General features: G+C 49.0%; 1 protein-coding gene across 1 annotated transcript; it reads right to left on the bottom strand.

The window, feature by feature from the left end:
* Nucleotides 1–3,604: 3,604 nt before the first annotated feature.
* On the bottom strand, nt 3,605–15,486 carry GRHPR (glyoxylate reductase/hydroxypyruvate reductase). Its single transcript, XM_006886857.1, has 9 exons — nt 15,398–15,486; nt 12,757–12,887; nt 11,826–11,898; nt 11,194–11,310; nt 9,870–9,958; nt 8,724–8,828; nt 7,842–7,977; nt 5,679–5,809; nt 3,605–3,726 (listed from the first exon to the last, which is right to left on the bottom strand). Exons 1-9 carry the CDS (start codon nt 15,478–15,480, stop codon nt 3,605–3,607), a joined length of 987 nt encoding a protein of 328 aa, XP_006886919.1. The 5' UTR covers nt 15,481–15,486.
* Between the last annotated feature and the right edge of the window lie 761 nt (nt 15,487–16,247).

The raw sequence follows: 16,247 nt of genomic DNA, 5'->3' as shown, positions 1-16,247 counted from the left end.
CCCTTCCTTCTGAGACAGTGCTCATGCCAGTGGCCGGGCTGCCGTGAAATCTCTGTTGGTCGGTGGTTAGTGTCACGGGGTGTGAGCTGCAGGCTGCGATGGCTCCTGCAAATTTATTAATGGAAACACTAATAAATGTAGCACTTGCACTGCTGCATTTCTCAGCAAAGTACACGACATGGTGGAGGGCTGCAGTCCACGAAACCAGTTTCTTCCTTAGAGCTGCATAATTCCAGTCATAAAATAGTTTGTTATTGATGTTAAAAGTGGCACATTAAAAAATTAAAATTGGAGTGCAAAAAAAGACACATTTTTAAATGCCATTTTTAAAAAAACTTTGTGACGCATTCAATTTCTTAGACCCTCTGATGCGGGAGAAAGATGTGGTGGCCTGCTCCCATAAAGTTCACGGTCTTGGAAACCCTGTGAAACAGCTCTCTTCTGTCCCTGTATAGTCACTGGGAGTTGGAATTGACAGCAATGGGTTTCTCTTACCCTCTGATAGGAATACTATAAGCTTGTACAGTGACGCAAAGCGCACTTACGTGTAACCAGTGGCAACTTTGTGCCTGTCTACAAGGAAAGCCCTTGAGGATGTGCCTGTCTGCCACAGATGCTTTGAAATGTATCATGAGCTAGTCTAGACCTCAGAAAATACTGTCTTTTTCTTTCTGTCTGATCTGCAGTCACAGATACTGCCCTTTTATGGTGCTGACACTACGTCTAGAGTAAGCAGTCTCACGGACTCTAAGGTGTATATACTTTGAATATATCACTGTTGGGTAGATTGTGTGGACACTTCCTGGGTTTGAATTTTGAAAACAAAGTTGTAAATGGAATACTGGTAGAGAGTGGCAAGTAAGGTCTTGTACGTGCTGTTTTAGCAGTATTTTAACAGACTTGTATCACACATGTAAAGTTCCATGTTTTGATGTCACAAAAGAGCTAGTGTTTGTCCTGATGCTGTGGAGTCATGCTTTGTGGGACCGTTCACGGCACACTCAACCTCTGCTCCCGCCAATGCTGGGGCCAGTCCCATCTGATGCATTTCAGCCAAGGACCAGCCCCACTCGCTGCTGCTTCTCTCCATCTCCTATGCCCTACGTGGCATCTTGCCTAGACCAGGCTTACTTATTTTATAAACTAACCAAAAAATACTGCCAATTTTCCTGCACTCTGGATTTTGTTGCTGACATATACTATAAAAGTATAGATCCTAGAGTTTTGTAGTTGTTTCTCCAGTCTAATACTGAATGTTTAGAATGATTTGAAATCTCATTGTAGCAATGTTCACGAAGATGTAATTTCCAGGCTATAGAAGGTTAGACAGCCCGAAGCACAGAAATGTCAAGTAGTATCCACGACCAGTAGAGGTGGTGTGGGTCACTCCCATGTCCTCCCCGGCCCCGCAGCTTCCCTTCCTCAGCCACAGTTTTCTCTCCCCTGACATCAAGGCTTTTGGGGGCCCCAACTTTGGGCTGAGCCTGGCTCGTGTGCTTCCAAGAAAACAGCAGAAGTTATTGCATCTCATGATCCATGAAGTCCTTGTTTGACTCATGCATAAACATAAGTTCATTTTCTTTTTTCTTTATACAGCTTTTTTTAGAGACAGCAAACCATTGTGCATAATTTAGAGAAATCCTCCAATTCTTGTGTTTAAAAAGCAAAAAGCTAAGTATGCCTGTGTAGCTGAAAATGAAAACTAGTGTTTTCTTCTCTTACTCCGCCATGTACAGTTACACGTGACCGTAAATGTCTAATGCTCACAGTGGGGCTTAGCATCCCCAAAGAACTGATTGCCAGGGAGGAAAGCCGAAAGGAAGCCTTGGCAATTCCTCTCCTTCCAAGCATACACGGTCAAAAGGCCTTTGGAGGCTGTGGCGCTGCCTGTGAAACTCAGATGTGTCTGTGGCTGTTAGCAGTCATGCTCTGATTTGATGTGAGGCGGCGACATCTAAAATGATGAGTGAGGTGCTTCATTTTGGAACTCAGATGGGTTGGCATGGAGGACAACAGAGGCCTTTCCTGGAGAGGAACTAGTGACATTAGGAAGAGCCTGGATAATGCTTCTTTCCTACCATCCGAGGAGATGGGAGCCTGCCCCTCACCTCAGCCTGAGCTAAGTGGACTCTGCTTTGGCAGTGTCTCTCACACAGCTGCTGGAGCCACTGCCTCTCCAGTGCTAGATGGAACCTGGAATCATCTACCTCTTAGTTCTACATGTGAGAAGCAAGCCTGCAGGCCAGTGCCCTTGGACAAGCTGTAGCACTTAAATCAAAATTCAGTGGTGCACTGGAAAGCCAGCTGCCAGGTTCCTGGGATCCATGGTTTCTACCTGCTATTCGCTGGCACTGGGTACCTGAATTTTATTTGATTAGCCTTAACTATAGCCTGGCATAATCACGTAGACTCTTTTCTGGTAATCAGATCATTAAGTTCTATCAGGGCATCCATGTCAGTGGTGCTATCCTGGTCAAAATTTGAAGTTTCAAAATAAACCATTTGTCATATTCTTGCCTCTAACTACATCTGTGTGGGGTTTTTTTCCTCCTTAGGCTATAAAGAGTGAAACCCAAAAGGGAGTTAGCATTTCTACCTGTGAAAGCTCTGCTCTGACCACTGTTTATTTTTCAACCAAGCATCCTAGAAAATACTGCTCTGAATTGATAGCAGTTGTGTGTAATTTGCCTCAATTCATTCCCCTTGCATTCCCTGCACCCTTTCTGCCTTTGAGCTGAGCCTGGATAAGGCTTTGTCCTCAGCATATCTGATTTTCTTCTTGAGAGCCAGCTTTATATTTTTTTCTGCTTCTCTCTGTACCTGCCTCTCAATTGTAAAATTCCATTTGTCAGCTTGACTTGGCTGTCAGGGAGGCCTGGATCTTAATGTCTTGGCCATGGACAGTGCTGCTGGACTGACCTTGGGGAGGGGTGTGTGGGCTGATGATTAGAAAAAGAACATTTTTTAAAAAGGCTGTAGGGGTGGGGTGGAGGAAGAGGTAGACAAAGGGAACAAGTGTGTGGGTGCTACAATGATGAAAAGAAAAACTCATCTGAGCCTCCAATTGTTTTTTTGCAAAAAAGATAACAGTCTTGTGGCTGTAACTACTTTTCTTCTTACACTTAACTCTCTTTACTGTGTACTTTTAAGTTTATCTGCTGATCTGAGCATCACAAGTTCCAGGGTTGCAGCTAGGCCGAGATCCTATCGTCAGTGAGAAATGAAGGGATCTGAGCAGTGAGAATGAGAGATCCTGTGGTTTCGACAGAGGTTCTGATAGTTAAAAGGCACGCGTGAGGCCTGGGGTAAGGGGCAGTCACTTGATCCCCAGACATAGAAAAGTAAGCAAGGTATCTGTTAGCTTCCCAATTTGAGGCCAAGATAGTCTCTCAGAATTATTTAATAATCGTATGTTTTGGGCTCAGATGTTTCCAGCCATGAAAGTGGCTAGCGTTTCCATCAGCACCAGTCTTCCCTCTACAGAACCAGTACAGTTCAGACATCTTCGCTGGCTCCCCTCCTGTGGGTCCAACTCGAGCCTGGGAGCACCTGACAGAATTCCCGGGCTCCAGCCGCCACTAGCCCTCCGCACCTCCCTGTCTGCTTACAGCTTGAGCTCCTTGGGCATTGGTTCCCCTCTCAGGCCAGCCAGCAAGTTGTTAGCTGCCAACAAGGACATGGTGTTACGGGTTCCGTGGGTGGCACTACCAATGTGGGGCAGGATCACTGGAAAGGAGAGATGAGAAGGAGGTAAGACGGGTGTTACCAGGACCTTAAACACCCATGGTTTGAGTTTTCTAATCAATAAAATTTGAAACTGCTTCTGTATTCATTGGTGTGCCTCCGCTTGTGTCACTAAGCACTCACTACCCAGGGCTTGGGGGCTAGAGAAACAGATTGTAGGCTACTGAAACCCAGACCCAGTGTGACTCGGTATCCATCATAAATTAAGATTGGGAGAGCTAGAAAGGATCTTGGGGCCTTTTCATCCCAGTCATTTAGTTAATAGATGGCAAATCCAGGTGCTGGCTGAGCGTTTTAACACTGACAGCCAAGCTCTGTTCCTCAAAGGGGTGCTTGGCCGTGGTGGTTCTGGTCTATAGAAACCACCAAATGAAATGCTGGACCACACAGCTCCCTCTCCAGAGCAAGGTCACTGATCCCCAAAGAACTCTTTGAAAGCCTTCTGGAGTCAACCAGGCCCAGAGTGGGTGGGGATGGGACAGTTTTCTCAGCTGTAGGCCACTGCCTTGACATCACAGCCAATGTTCCTTTCAGACTGGGTTAGGGGGTGGGAACAGTAGCACTTCCAAGGCCTGCAATAATGAGAGCATTCATTGTGGAGACAGCAGTTAAGGACCTTTTTCTGATGCCCTAGCATTTTAACTACCTTCTATTTCGGAATGTAACTAGAGCCCAGAAAAGCTTAGGTCCTACAGTAAAGTGTTACTCTGCAGACAGACCTCATCAGAGAATTTAAGGACTGAGTGGCTGAAGAGGAAAACAGAACAAACACTAAGGCAGTTCTCAAAGTGAGATCCCAGGACTAGGACTAGCAACATCAGCATCATCCAGAAATGTGCTAGGAATGCATGTTTTCAGACCCCACAAGAAGACAAATGGGCTGAGGACCAGCAGCTGCATTTCCTCAGCCCGATGACTGATGCACACAAAGTTGAGGACCTCTCTGCACTGAAGTATCACGGAGGTGGTGAAAGCAGGGAGCACCCCCTAGGGTCAGGGAACAAAGGGAACTGGGTATTTTGGACACATTTTAATCATTAAAATGCTAGGGGATGAGAGTGGAATTATTAAACCTAGAGAATTAAAGAAAAAGCCCCTTTGGAGCTGACAGACCTCTGTGGCAGGGAGGGACAAGAAAGAGCTGGCTGTTGCTAGTGCTTCTGAGAGGGGCACCATCAGGCTGGTTAAGCAAGTCCTGGGAAGCAGCAACTGGATTTACCCGCCTCTACAGGAAGAAACTGCTCCTGTGAAGTGAAGCAGCTTTGCTGTGGGACCACTCCCAGACTGACCAGTGACAGGTAGGAGCAAGTCCTGCATCCTTCCAGGCTGCCACCAGTGCCTCACCTGGACAGCTGGGCAAGGCCCTGGGGCCGGACCAGTGTCAGGGCAAAATACCCAGGACAGGTTTGCAGCGTAGAGAAACTAGCTTAGCCACACAGGTTACAAATGTTGGTGTTACAGTTACACTAGTGACTTCTCAACACTTCTCAAACAAGGGAGCTCGCTGGTGGCTAGTGATAAAGAGTTGTGCTGTCAACCCAAAAGCATGCAGTTCAAATCTATCACTTGTTCTTAGGGAGAAAGATGGGCAATCTCCAGCAAGATTTACAGCCTCTGAAAACCTGCTGGAGGGTCAGCTATGAGTCAGTTCTGACTCAACAGCACTTACCAACAACTATGCATGTAGACATTCAGCCCTTTAAAAAACAAATCTATTCACCTTCATACTAAGCTTTTTTAGGGACAAAAACGTAGCAGAGGATGCCCAGTGGGCGCCTTTCCCATTTACATACCCGTGTCAGGATGGACATAAACATTTAGGGTGCCTGGTATGGCTTGAATATTAGCACTGCTTCATGCTTGGCATCTCCAGACCACCGCTAAACACTCTGGTCTAAGAGGACAATGATTTACCTGAAAAATGGGATTCTTACCACAGTTCTTCAGGGTCAGGAGAGGGTGGTCTGTCGGCAGTGGTTCTGGGGTGGTCACATCCAGTCCTGCTGCTGCAATCTGACCAGTGGCTAAGGCCTCGTACAGGTCATCCTGGTTTACCACATCGCCCCTGCAAGTGACAGTGAAGATGTGGGTGTCCCAAAACACCCGCCCTCTGGCCGCTGCTGAGCAAAACAACTCAGAGAATGTGATTTTTTTCCACTGAGAGACACTTAACTTTTAAAGCATAACTGTCACCTATTTTTCTAGGACAAATTTCTGTTTGTTGTTCTTTAGATGAAATTTAGCCTTTAGGTGGATTACTAGAGGTGTCCCTTTCTGGCTCTGTGCCTCTCTCTGGAGCTTGAGGCAACCCAGCAGTACCCGGACTGAGTGAGTTGGGTTTGAGAGAGAGAAAAAGCCTTTTCCTACTTTTGCATGAACTTAGTTTTATCCTAATTTTCAGAAAATGCTTATGCTTCCCCTTTCTGCATCAGTTGTACATACTACAAAGAATGAAGTATCAAAAAGGTATGTAATAATTCAAAGCATGATGTCCAAGCAGCTGCCCACTCCAGTTGTCGTTATGTGCTGTCGAATCCCTTGCGACTTATAACCACCCTGTGTACAACAGCCCTGAAACCTGCTCTATCCTGTGCCGACTTTATTGTCTCCAACACACCTACCCTCATTACCCGAGTCACTATATCAATCCATCTCATCGATGGTCTCCCTCTCTTTCTCCATCCCTCCACCCTCCCCAGCATGATGTCCCTCTCCAAGGACTAGTTCCTCCTTGCAACATGCCCAAAGTATGGCAGACAAAGCTTCAGAATCCTTGACTCCAAGGAGAAGGCCATCTTCACCCTCTCTAGGACGAACCTGTTTGTTCTCCTGACAGTCCATGGTATACTCAATACTCTTCTCCAGCACCACAGCTCAAAAGCATCAATTCTCTATCATCCCTAGTCATTGTCAACCTCTCTGACGCATCGTATCAATTGTGAAGACTATGGCCTGGATCAGGCACACCGTAGTCTCCAGACTACTCCTATTCCTTACAAAAACATACACATAAAAAATAGGACAAGGTGGGGGGTGGGGAACCCAAGTAGAAACTGGTGGAATCCAGTGTCAGAATTCTGAAAGGCAGAACTAGTAAAAGGGGTCCAGCAATTAAATTTAAAAAGGCAACCCATCTGGAAGGCGAGCCTTGGTTTGCTCTGTGCTGTGCCCTGCCTCCTGCTGGCTCAGATGGTTATCTTAAAGCAGTATCAGCCCCCACAGAGAGAGGGGCCTGGTCTAGCTCCAGGTGGAGAAGAGCAGACTGAACTCAGATGATTACGTGCATCTGTTCTAACCTGTCTGGGGGCTGCTGGAAGGATTGAAGCAAGGCACCTGTCTCAGTCTGGCCTGGCCTGGAGGGCTGAGGGAAACTCTCCTTCGCCTAGGACTGTGACTGTCTGGGGCTACACGGTGCATAAGCTCTTACAAGAGGAAAGGCAGAGAGACGAAAGCTTTCAAAAGCTCCTCATCTCCCTCACACCCCTGGTAACCACAAATGCACTTCAGCCTTTTTTAAAATAACAAAACTTCATGCATATGAGAGAATTTAGAAAGTCACACACACATCCACACAGGATATATGCTCAGAAATTTGACCTGAGAATACCCTATAATTTCTTCTTATATTGAGCTACAGGTGTAGTGAGAGCCTGGCTAAGGCCTGAGGGAGGACCCTGCGATGGACGTTTTGAACACCCACTTTGCCAAAACACTAGCTGAACACAAGCTGAGAAGCAGAATCTTCGGTTTACACATGCCCTGAGATGGCAGTCTGCCGAAATAGTTAAATTCACTACAAGAAACGCTCAAGAAAAATAAATGAACAAGAAATGCTCCAGAGAGTCCTTTGGGTTGAAAAGTAAAGATACTAGACAGTAACAATACTATAGAAAGAGAAAAACCCAAAAACTCCACTAAAGGTAACTTCCCAGGTGAACATCTGAGGTCAGTTGGCTGTTACTTTTGCACAGCCTTTCTTGTTCTCCTGAGGTAATGGAGCAAGTTCAGCCTGAGACCTCATCCACAATCCACAGGAAAGAACCGCAGGTCACAGCAGCGAGACAACCATTCTCACGGGGTTGGACAGCCCTACGTACCTGCTAATGTTGACAAAAACAGCTGTTTTTTTCATCTTCTGGAAGAAATCCTTGTTGCAGAGCAACTTGGTCGCAGGTGTTAAGGAGCAGGTCACCACAACGAAGTCAGACTTGGCAGCCAGCTCCTGGGTGGACACTGGGATAGGAGAGGGGTGGGGAGGGCAGGGTTCCATCAGACACTCATCCCAGGTTAGAAACAGGAGGTGGGGGGAGACCCTCTGCTCCTCCCTGCTTAAGAGGAACAGAAGACTTTCCCTGAAGGCCTCATCTCCACTTGGACAACCGTTGATGGTACAAACTCTACAGCTATTTGTGGGATCCTAGTGCATCAGATCATTTCACCAGCCCTTCGGTCTAAGAGATAAGGAAACTGAGACCATAGAGGGGCAGGAGCTTATTCCAGGTCACACAGTGGGATCTGGGCCACTCTTAACTTTCACTGCCTTCAGGGTACATGCCAAGGAGGTGAGGGACTGCCAAACTTGGCTCGCTCACCTGCTATGGGTGTGTATCACCTGGACACAGGGGCAAAAAGGCTGAGCTAACACGAAGGCTGGGGGATAGCACCACTTTATTAGCTAACAGTGACTTAAAGTCCTCATCAATCATCCCTGCTCCTCTGCCCACACATGTGAAGACACTCTGAAAGTCAGGACCTCGAGTGCCCGACTACAGAAAGTTCACTGTGTTACCTGAGGTAAGCCTGTGCTCCTTGAGCAGGTCTCTGCGTCCAGGGACAGGTGGCGCAGATGATGTCTAACGGACAATAAGGCCCTGGCCACACCTGAGCTTCCACCCTCTGCCTGCAGTGGTACCATTAAGAAGGGAGAACGCTCCAGTGGAGTGCAGAGGAGCTCCTGTGGAAATCTAGGTTTTTCTTACCAAACTCTGCCTGGAATTCTTCTGCTTCCTGAGGCCTGGGCTGCCGTCCTGTGTAGAGAAATTTCTGGACGCCAAATGGCTTCAGACGCCGAGCAATAGCCTGGCCTGAACAGAAGGATCAAAGAGTTCATGGTCTGTCCCCACACCCTCAGGGTAAGGGCAGTGGCCAGCGGTCCAGGGCGCCCCTTTTCACATGAATGTAGTCCTGGCATTAGCTTGTTCCGTCTTCTATGGACGGCCCTTGAGGTGGCCTGAGCCAAACCTATAATGTCCTAATGGGCCACATGTCAGCCCTTCAGAGGACAAGGGACTCTGTGGCTGTGACAGGATTATGCTGTCACCCTGTGGCAGTGGCCACCTCAAAGATTATTTATTAATATTCTCTGAAATCTGGACATGGCATTCCAGAAGAGGTCTGGCAAAGTAGGATCCTCCGCTTCTATTAACGCAGCCCCAGAATGCATTTGACTCTTGATGGCATTCCCCACCGCCAACTCACCCAAGCCTACGGGACCTTTGCTAAGGGGCTGCTGCTGAGCCGCCTCCCTGAGCCAAGGCTTGCGCAGCTGCATTTCCAGTTTTAGAGCCATTCCCAAAGCTCCTCCAAGCCGCTCTCTAATGTGAGAGACAAGGCTGCTGGTTGGTTACCGACACTCTATACCCTTACCCTGTGCTCCAGCAAGATACCAGAGAGCCAGACAGCTGCCTGTAAGCTCAAGTCCTTGTCAGACCTCTCGACCACTGGAGAAATACAGCTCCGCCTCTGCAGAACTCTGTCCACAAGGCCTGCCTGTCCCAGGGTCAAGGCTCCCTGGATCAAATGGCTTCTGGAATCTAGACCTGGGGAATATGGACTCCGCTCTTAAAAGCCTCACTGCTTATGGCTTTCTGTAGCTTTTAGGCAGCTGTAATAGTTCAGAATCCTGGCTCTTACAATTTCCTTTTATCACCTAGTGGGTTCTAAAGGAAATCCTGATTTATTAATTTTGATGCGCAGGGGACCGTGTTTTAAGAGGCTGAATCTGGTTAGAGATTCTCCTACTGCATTCCAACAGCTCTGGTGAAGGAAACTCTTTACAGGAGAGTGAAGCTTCTAGACTTGGTGCCATTTAACCTTGAGAGCCAGTGAGGCGGGGGGTGACTCACCTATGCGGCCCAGCCCAATGATGCCCACAGTGCTTTGGGTGAGGCCGTAGCCACACAACCACAGGGGTTTCCAAGAGGACCAGCCACCGCTGCAGGGAGGGAGGGAGTAAGTGAGTGAGAGGGAGAGGCCATGGCCTCTTGCAAAGACAAGGAACCAGACCCAGCAGCCCTAATGTACAAAGCAGACATATGTTACACCTATCGTCATTCTCACACACACTCATAGCCATGGAGTTCGAAGTGACTCCTAGCTGAGCCTCCAGGGGGCTTGTGAGACTGGAAATCCCACAAGAGGAGCCTGCCCAACTTTCTTTCACAGAGCCACTGGTAGATTTGAACCACCAGAGAAGTGTGGTCTTTGCATTAGCCGGGCTATGCAGTAAACACCACCAGAGCTCCTTCAAAGGTCCTCAGGGCTGTAAAAAAGCACAGCAAAACCCCGACACTAGAAGGGGCCTTGGAGGTCCCCATCCCATGTTGCAGATGAGGAAACTGAGACCAGAAAGGTTGACCAGCCTGAGGCCACACAGCCAGTGCAAAGTAGGTTGCAGCAGGTTGTAAATTCGAGATTGGGATTCCAGGACACGTGGTCTCAGGCAGATAGTAAAACCACAGGGCTTAGCCCCTGTGTGTGTGTGTGTGGGGGGGCGGGGCGCAGAAAGAACAGAGCTTTTCTTTAGTGGCCTTCAGTGGAGGTGACAGGAGAGCCAATAGCACGCTTAGTACAGTACATCCTCACCCTGTAGCCTGCACGCCTCCTCGCCCTGCTCAATTCCCTGCCCCTGGAATGTCTTCCCCAACTCTTAACATACAGAGCTAAACCCCTTATCTGAAACCTTGGGCCAGAATATTACATCTGGTAAAAGGCAGTATGGAACACCAGCTACCTTCTCTACAACCCTCAGCAGGGTCTGCACGGCACCCTGTATCAAGCACATTCGCAGTAAAGTAAGCAAGCACCATGAACAGCTGCATGGAGTTCTAGCCTGACTTTGCTAATAAAAGATTTCTGGAAGAAATTTCAGAGATTTTTTGGATTTCAGCATCAGAGGTGAAGGGTGGGAGGGCTGAAGGTCCCCTGAAGAGGATGTCCAACTGTTACTTCTTCCACGAAGCCTTCCCTGATCCACACCTCACAACCACAGAGACTTTATCCACCCTTCCTTTATTGTCTTCTCTCATGTCCTGTTTCTTTCCATTCTGCCCTGTGCTGTAATATCTTGCCTGAGTCTGTTCTCAGCACCCCCTTAGCCCCTACCACATACTGCACGGCCTATGCCCAACTACTGAGCAGATCCGACTTTCTCACCAGACGTTCACTCACTTCTTCACTTCTGCGATGGCCTCAGGTAACCTGCGGCAGGTGGTGAGCAGCAGCGAGACCGCGAGCTCGGCGGTGGCGTCTGTCAGGACATCTGGGGTGTAGCCCACACGGATCCCGCTAAGAAGGAAACATTTGCTAACACTGACCTCAAGCGCCTTCACCAATTTCCACTGCTGGGATCTGTAAAGGCTCCTTTGTCCCTTTTTGCTCTGCCTCCCAGGAAGCTCAGAGCTATAAATGAGCACTCAAGAATGTTCTCCTTCCATCATCTCCCTGCTTTGGGAAGGATATACTCATGGGATATCAGAGTTCACAGGAGAGTAACTATTTAACGTTTCTCAAGTTCTTCATCTCTATAGAGAAAACACTTGCCTTTTCTACCAAGGCACTGTGAGGACCAGAAATGATATTAAATATAATTGACTAGAAAGAATAGGATGCACTAATTCTGATTTCTCGAGTTCAGACTTTGTCGTAATGGGCCTACAGCTCTGTGGGCATATGTTACCATCATATTCCTGCTTACTGGTCGCGGGGTCTAAAGTGGAAAGAACTGAATTCTCAGCTCCTCTTTCTTCCTTTCTTACAGCCGTCCCTCTCTCCAGCCCTCCAGCATCCCAAGCTGCACTTACCGCTTCTTGATTTCATCCATAGCCAAGTGGTCGAAGCCCACGGACATTGTGCTAATGACTTTGAGGTTGGCTCCTGATGGGCAGAAAAAGCAGCCTTTGTATCTTTCCGTGTGGAAATCAAAGCTCTCCTCTATCAAAGGGATAGCCGGTCATAACTATTGTCCTAGAATAAGTCAAGGCTGACATCTCCGTTCCTCCTTTAAAACTCTGGATAAGCCAGGTGCAGAAACAAATGCCAGGTGGCCCCTGAGAATGGCATCACAGGCCCTATTCTTACCCGCTAGATTCTGCGCAGTGAGGCCTCTGCTTTCCATGGGCCATGGCCTGGCACTTTCCCAGGACATTGCAGTGATCATGATCACCAAGAAGGCGAGGGGAACCCAACCCCACAGGCCCTCTCCTCCAGGCAGCTGTCAGAAAGCCTCAGCTCACAGGTGGGGCACAAATGCCAGGCTGGGTTCCACTGTGACTCACAAGAGTCCTCTTCATTCAGCAGCCATGAATTCTGAACCTCTCTTCAAACCATCATGAGCATAAACCTCAAGATGTGGCATTAGCCTGTCCCCAAGCTGGGTCCGTGACTGAAGATGTAGAAACACGCTGGTGCCGGCTGGCGCTTGTCCCTGAGCACAGTCGTCTCCTTGCTCCAGGCCTGGCCAAGGACTGGGGGTGCTGTCCCTACACCTGCTGCCTCCACACATGGTCTTTGCCCTCACAAACTTCCCTCCAGAGAGCCATAGCCAGGGCAGAGGGGCAACACCTGTGTCAGACTGCGAACAGGTATCCCCTTAAATCTTACATTCCAGCAAATGCCCAAAGAAGAATCCAGAAAGACCTTTGCAGGCTTACTCATGGAGCCAGCGGAGGTAGACTGAGGTGCCCACACAGCCGAGTCACCCTCTGAGCCCCTAGACCTTCCCAGTGCACACACCTGCCGTGTCCAGGAGCTTCTTGTCCACACAGTCAGAGAGGAGACAAAGCAGGCCATGGGCCCCAGCCACGCCTCGCTCTAGCTCCTTCCTGGGGATGGGCTCATCTGAATCCCACTGTTCCACCTCACAGCTGCAGGCAAAGAGAAAACCACCCAGGACAAGTAGGGAAGCTCCACTGATGCCCCCCGGCCCCCGAGGTTTCCCACTGTCACCTGTCCTGCCTTTCCTCCCAGAGCTAGAAAGCCCTGCTTGTTCTAAGGCTGGCTGAGAGAGCTGGGGTCCAGCGTTGATGGGGGCTTCAGAACAGTCCCGAGAGGGCCAGTGAGGGGCAATCACAGGACACAGGAAGATGCCAAGGTCTGAGGGGACCCCAAGAGAAGAGCCTAAATTGAAAGTAGCAGACTGTAAGGGGTAACTTTTCACTGAACATAAGGAGGTGTTTTTGACACTAACAGAAGGATGGATGGGTAGTGAGCTTCCTGGCACAGAGTTGGGAGGCCATGCAGGAGGAAAGATCCTTGGAGCAGATGTAGTTTGGATTCTATAATAGATTAAAATGTATCCTCTAAAAAATAAAAATAAAAAAAAAATTCCTAGTCAAGTTCCTAGCCTTGGTAGCTGTGAAAGTGACCTTGTTCGGAAACAGGGTCTCTGAAGATATTAGTTAACCTGAGGTCATCCTGAAGCAAGTAGGTTCGAATCCGAATGGTGTCCTTACAAAAGAGGAGGCACAGAGAGACATGAAGGGAAGGCAGTCAGTGAAGAGGCAGAGAGGGTCTAGATCCTGTGGAGAGAACATGGCCCTGTCAAGACCCTGAAACTGTACTCAAGCTTTCATCTGTGAGATAATAAACATCTGTAAACCAGTCTGTGGGACTTTGACTTGACAGAGCAACTGCATTTCCTTTCCTATGAGACCATGACATGCCAAACACACTCAGATAAGACCATAAAGAAAGCTCGACGTGAAGCAGGTTGAGGACGTACTTCCAGGGCAGCTCCTGGGAACTGGGCCACCTAGCCTCTCAGCCTCAACCATTTCATTCAGGCCATGTATTTAAAAGAAGCCCTAGTGGTAGAGTGGATTAAGTGTTGAATTGCTAACCAAAAGGTTGGTGGTTTGAGTCTATGATCCACTCCTCCTCGGGAGAAAGATGGGATATCTGCTTCCATAAAGAGTTAAAGCCTTGAAAACCCGAATGCACAGTTCAAATGTGTCCTGTAGATGGTTATGAGTCACATGAGTGGGAAATCAGCTTGATGACAGTGGATTTGGTTTGGGGAACATCTGTGAGAAGCTGCTGGAACACACACACTGTGATGCAGTTTTTGTCTCACAGACTGAGCCCCAGACACAGCCTACTTTCCATTCAGTCTACAAGAGGGTGGTCCAGTGCTACAGCAGTGCCGACTATTACTTTTTTTTTTTCTGTTCTGTACCATTGAATCAGATCCTACTGGCAAAGGATGAGATTGCCCCTCCTTCTCCTGCAGAGTATCTGGTGGATTCGAACTGTGTGTCTTTGGGACTGCAGCACAGCTTCTTGCCAGTAGGCCACCAGAGCTCCTGACTATTAATATTATTGTCTGCCCTCCTCTCACAACCTCCCTTAGTAATTAGCTGGTCCTAAGCAAGTTTCATTGCACAGAATGAAATAAAAACCTACTCTCACACTCTTCTCTCCCAAGCTGATTTCACAGACTGGGTCTCACCTTCTCTTGCTGATTGTTAGCTATTGTTAGGTGTCATCAAGTAGAGCACGACCCATAGCGAACCGATGAACAAAAGATGTGAACCCTGTTCTATCTTGCGCCATCCTCACACTACCTGACACACAAGAACTCACTGCAGCAATCACCGTGTCAATCCACTTGGTTGAAGGGCAATGCTGATCGGGTATAATATTAATGGATTGCAATTGGGCAGAGCTGAATTCAAAGCTCAGCTCAGCCACTTAGGAGCAAGCAGTATATAACTTTGGGCTCAAGAAGTGTTTTACATCTTTGAAATGAGAACCATAGTGACAACTCTACAGTGTGCCAAGGGTTAAATTAGTTGATGAAGCACCTGGCAATGTGCAATTTTAAAAGTAGCCACCAAGGTCCTTACCAGCTGTCCAAAAGGGTTAGGACAGGGATGGCCAAGGTCCCTGACCCCCACCTGCATGTTGACGGGCGACCTCTGAGGGTAAATAATTAGCAAGCAACCTGAACCCTGTTGCCTTAGCTGATCTGGAGAAGTGACTGGGAAGGGTCCCAGGGTCTCCTTCCGGTGTCACTGCACTGGCTGCATATAACTTATTTCTAAGAGCCCTAAGCTCCACTCCAATGCGCACAGGTTGGAAAATCCAGCCAAGGCCTGAGCGCCAGGCCCAGCCCTCTCCAGGCCCTTTGGACAGCTCCATGTTACTTCCACCAAGTAACTTGGGCTACTGAAGGCCGTACCCTAAACCACAGGGGCGCAGCTCCAGGAGCACCCAAAGGCGCACCTGGAGATCGCTGAGTCACCCTGTGCGCGGGTGCCTCGGAGCTGGCGGGAGGCGCTCGCACCCGGGTCACCGAGGGCAGATGTCCTCTGGACGCTGCAGCCCCTTGCACCGTCCACCCAGCCCCGTGCGACCCGCGGGGGCCTCTCCTTACTCTGCCGCCTGGGCGAGCGCAGCCCTGCCCTCCGGGGGGATCCTGCGTGTGACAAACACCTTCATGAGTCTCACTGGCCTCATCCAACCGGCAGCCACTGGACACTGACCAACGCGCCGCTGGACGGAAGCAGGACGGGAAGTGGAGACGGGGCCTGGGGGCGGGGCTTGGGGCGGGGCCTCAGCTGGAGGCGCGGGTGACGCGCGCAGGTCCAAGGTCAAGGTGCTGTACTGCACGACGTGGGATCTGGGTCTGCAGTCCATGACGAGGTCTGAAACCCAGCTCTGCCACTTTCAGGCTATGAGATCCCCTTGGCTGCCTAAGCCTCAATTTCTTCAGCCATAGAATGGAGTGAGGAAAACTTTCCTTTGAGGGTTGTTGGTAAGATTAAATCCGTGTTTGCCCAGATTCTGTGTCGTATTTGGTGTTCATCAAGCATTGAGAAAACTGTCGAGAAGGTTCAGGCTACGGAGCCAACAGCTTGGGTTTAAATCCCCCTTGATAACAAGTCATTCAACTTCTGTGTGCCTGTTTCCTCATATGTTAAATGGAGTGCCTGTCTCATGAAATTATTGACATTTTAAGCGAATCAACTTATATGTGGTGCTTGGAGAGGGTTAAACCGGGCTGCTCCTTGGAGGCAAGGATTCTGCGACTTCGTCTGACATACTTTGGACATGTTGTAAGGAGAGACCGGTCCTCGGAGAGGGACATCATGCTTGGGAGGGTGGAGGGACAGTGCAGGAGGGGAAGGCCCTCTGGGAGGTGGACTGAGTCAGTGACTGGGACAATCGGGATGAGTGTGTCAGAGACAATGAGATGGGCACAGGACAGGACAGAGTTTAGAGCT

This window comes from Elephantulus edwardii, unplaced genomic scaffold (assembly GCF_000299155.1).
Source record: "Elephantulus edwardii isolate Elephantulus edwardi_28Jun2011 unplaced genomic scaffold, EleEdw1.0 scaffold00052, whole genome shotgun sequence".
In the NCBI taxonomy this organism is placed as follows: Eukaryota; Metazoa; Chordata; class Mammalia; order Macroscelidea; family Macroscelididae; genus Elephantulus; species Elephantulus edwardii.
This window is presented reverse-complemented; position numbering and strand designations above follow the sequence as displayed.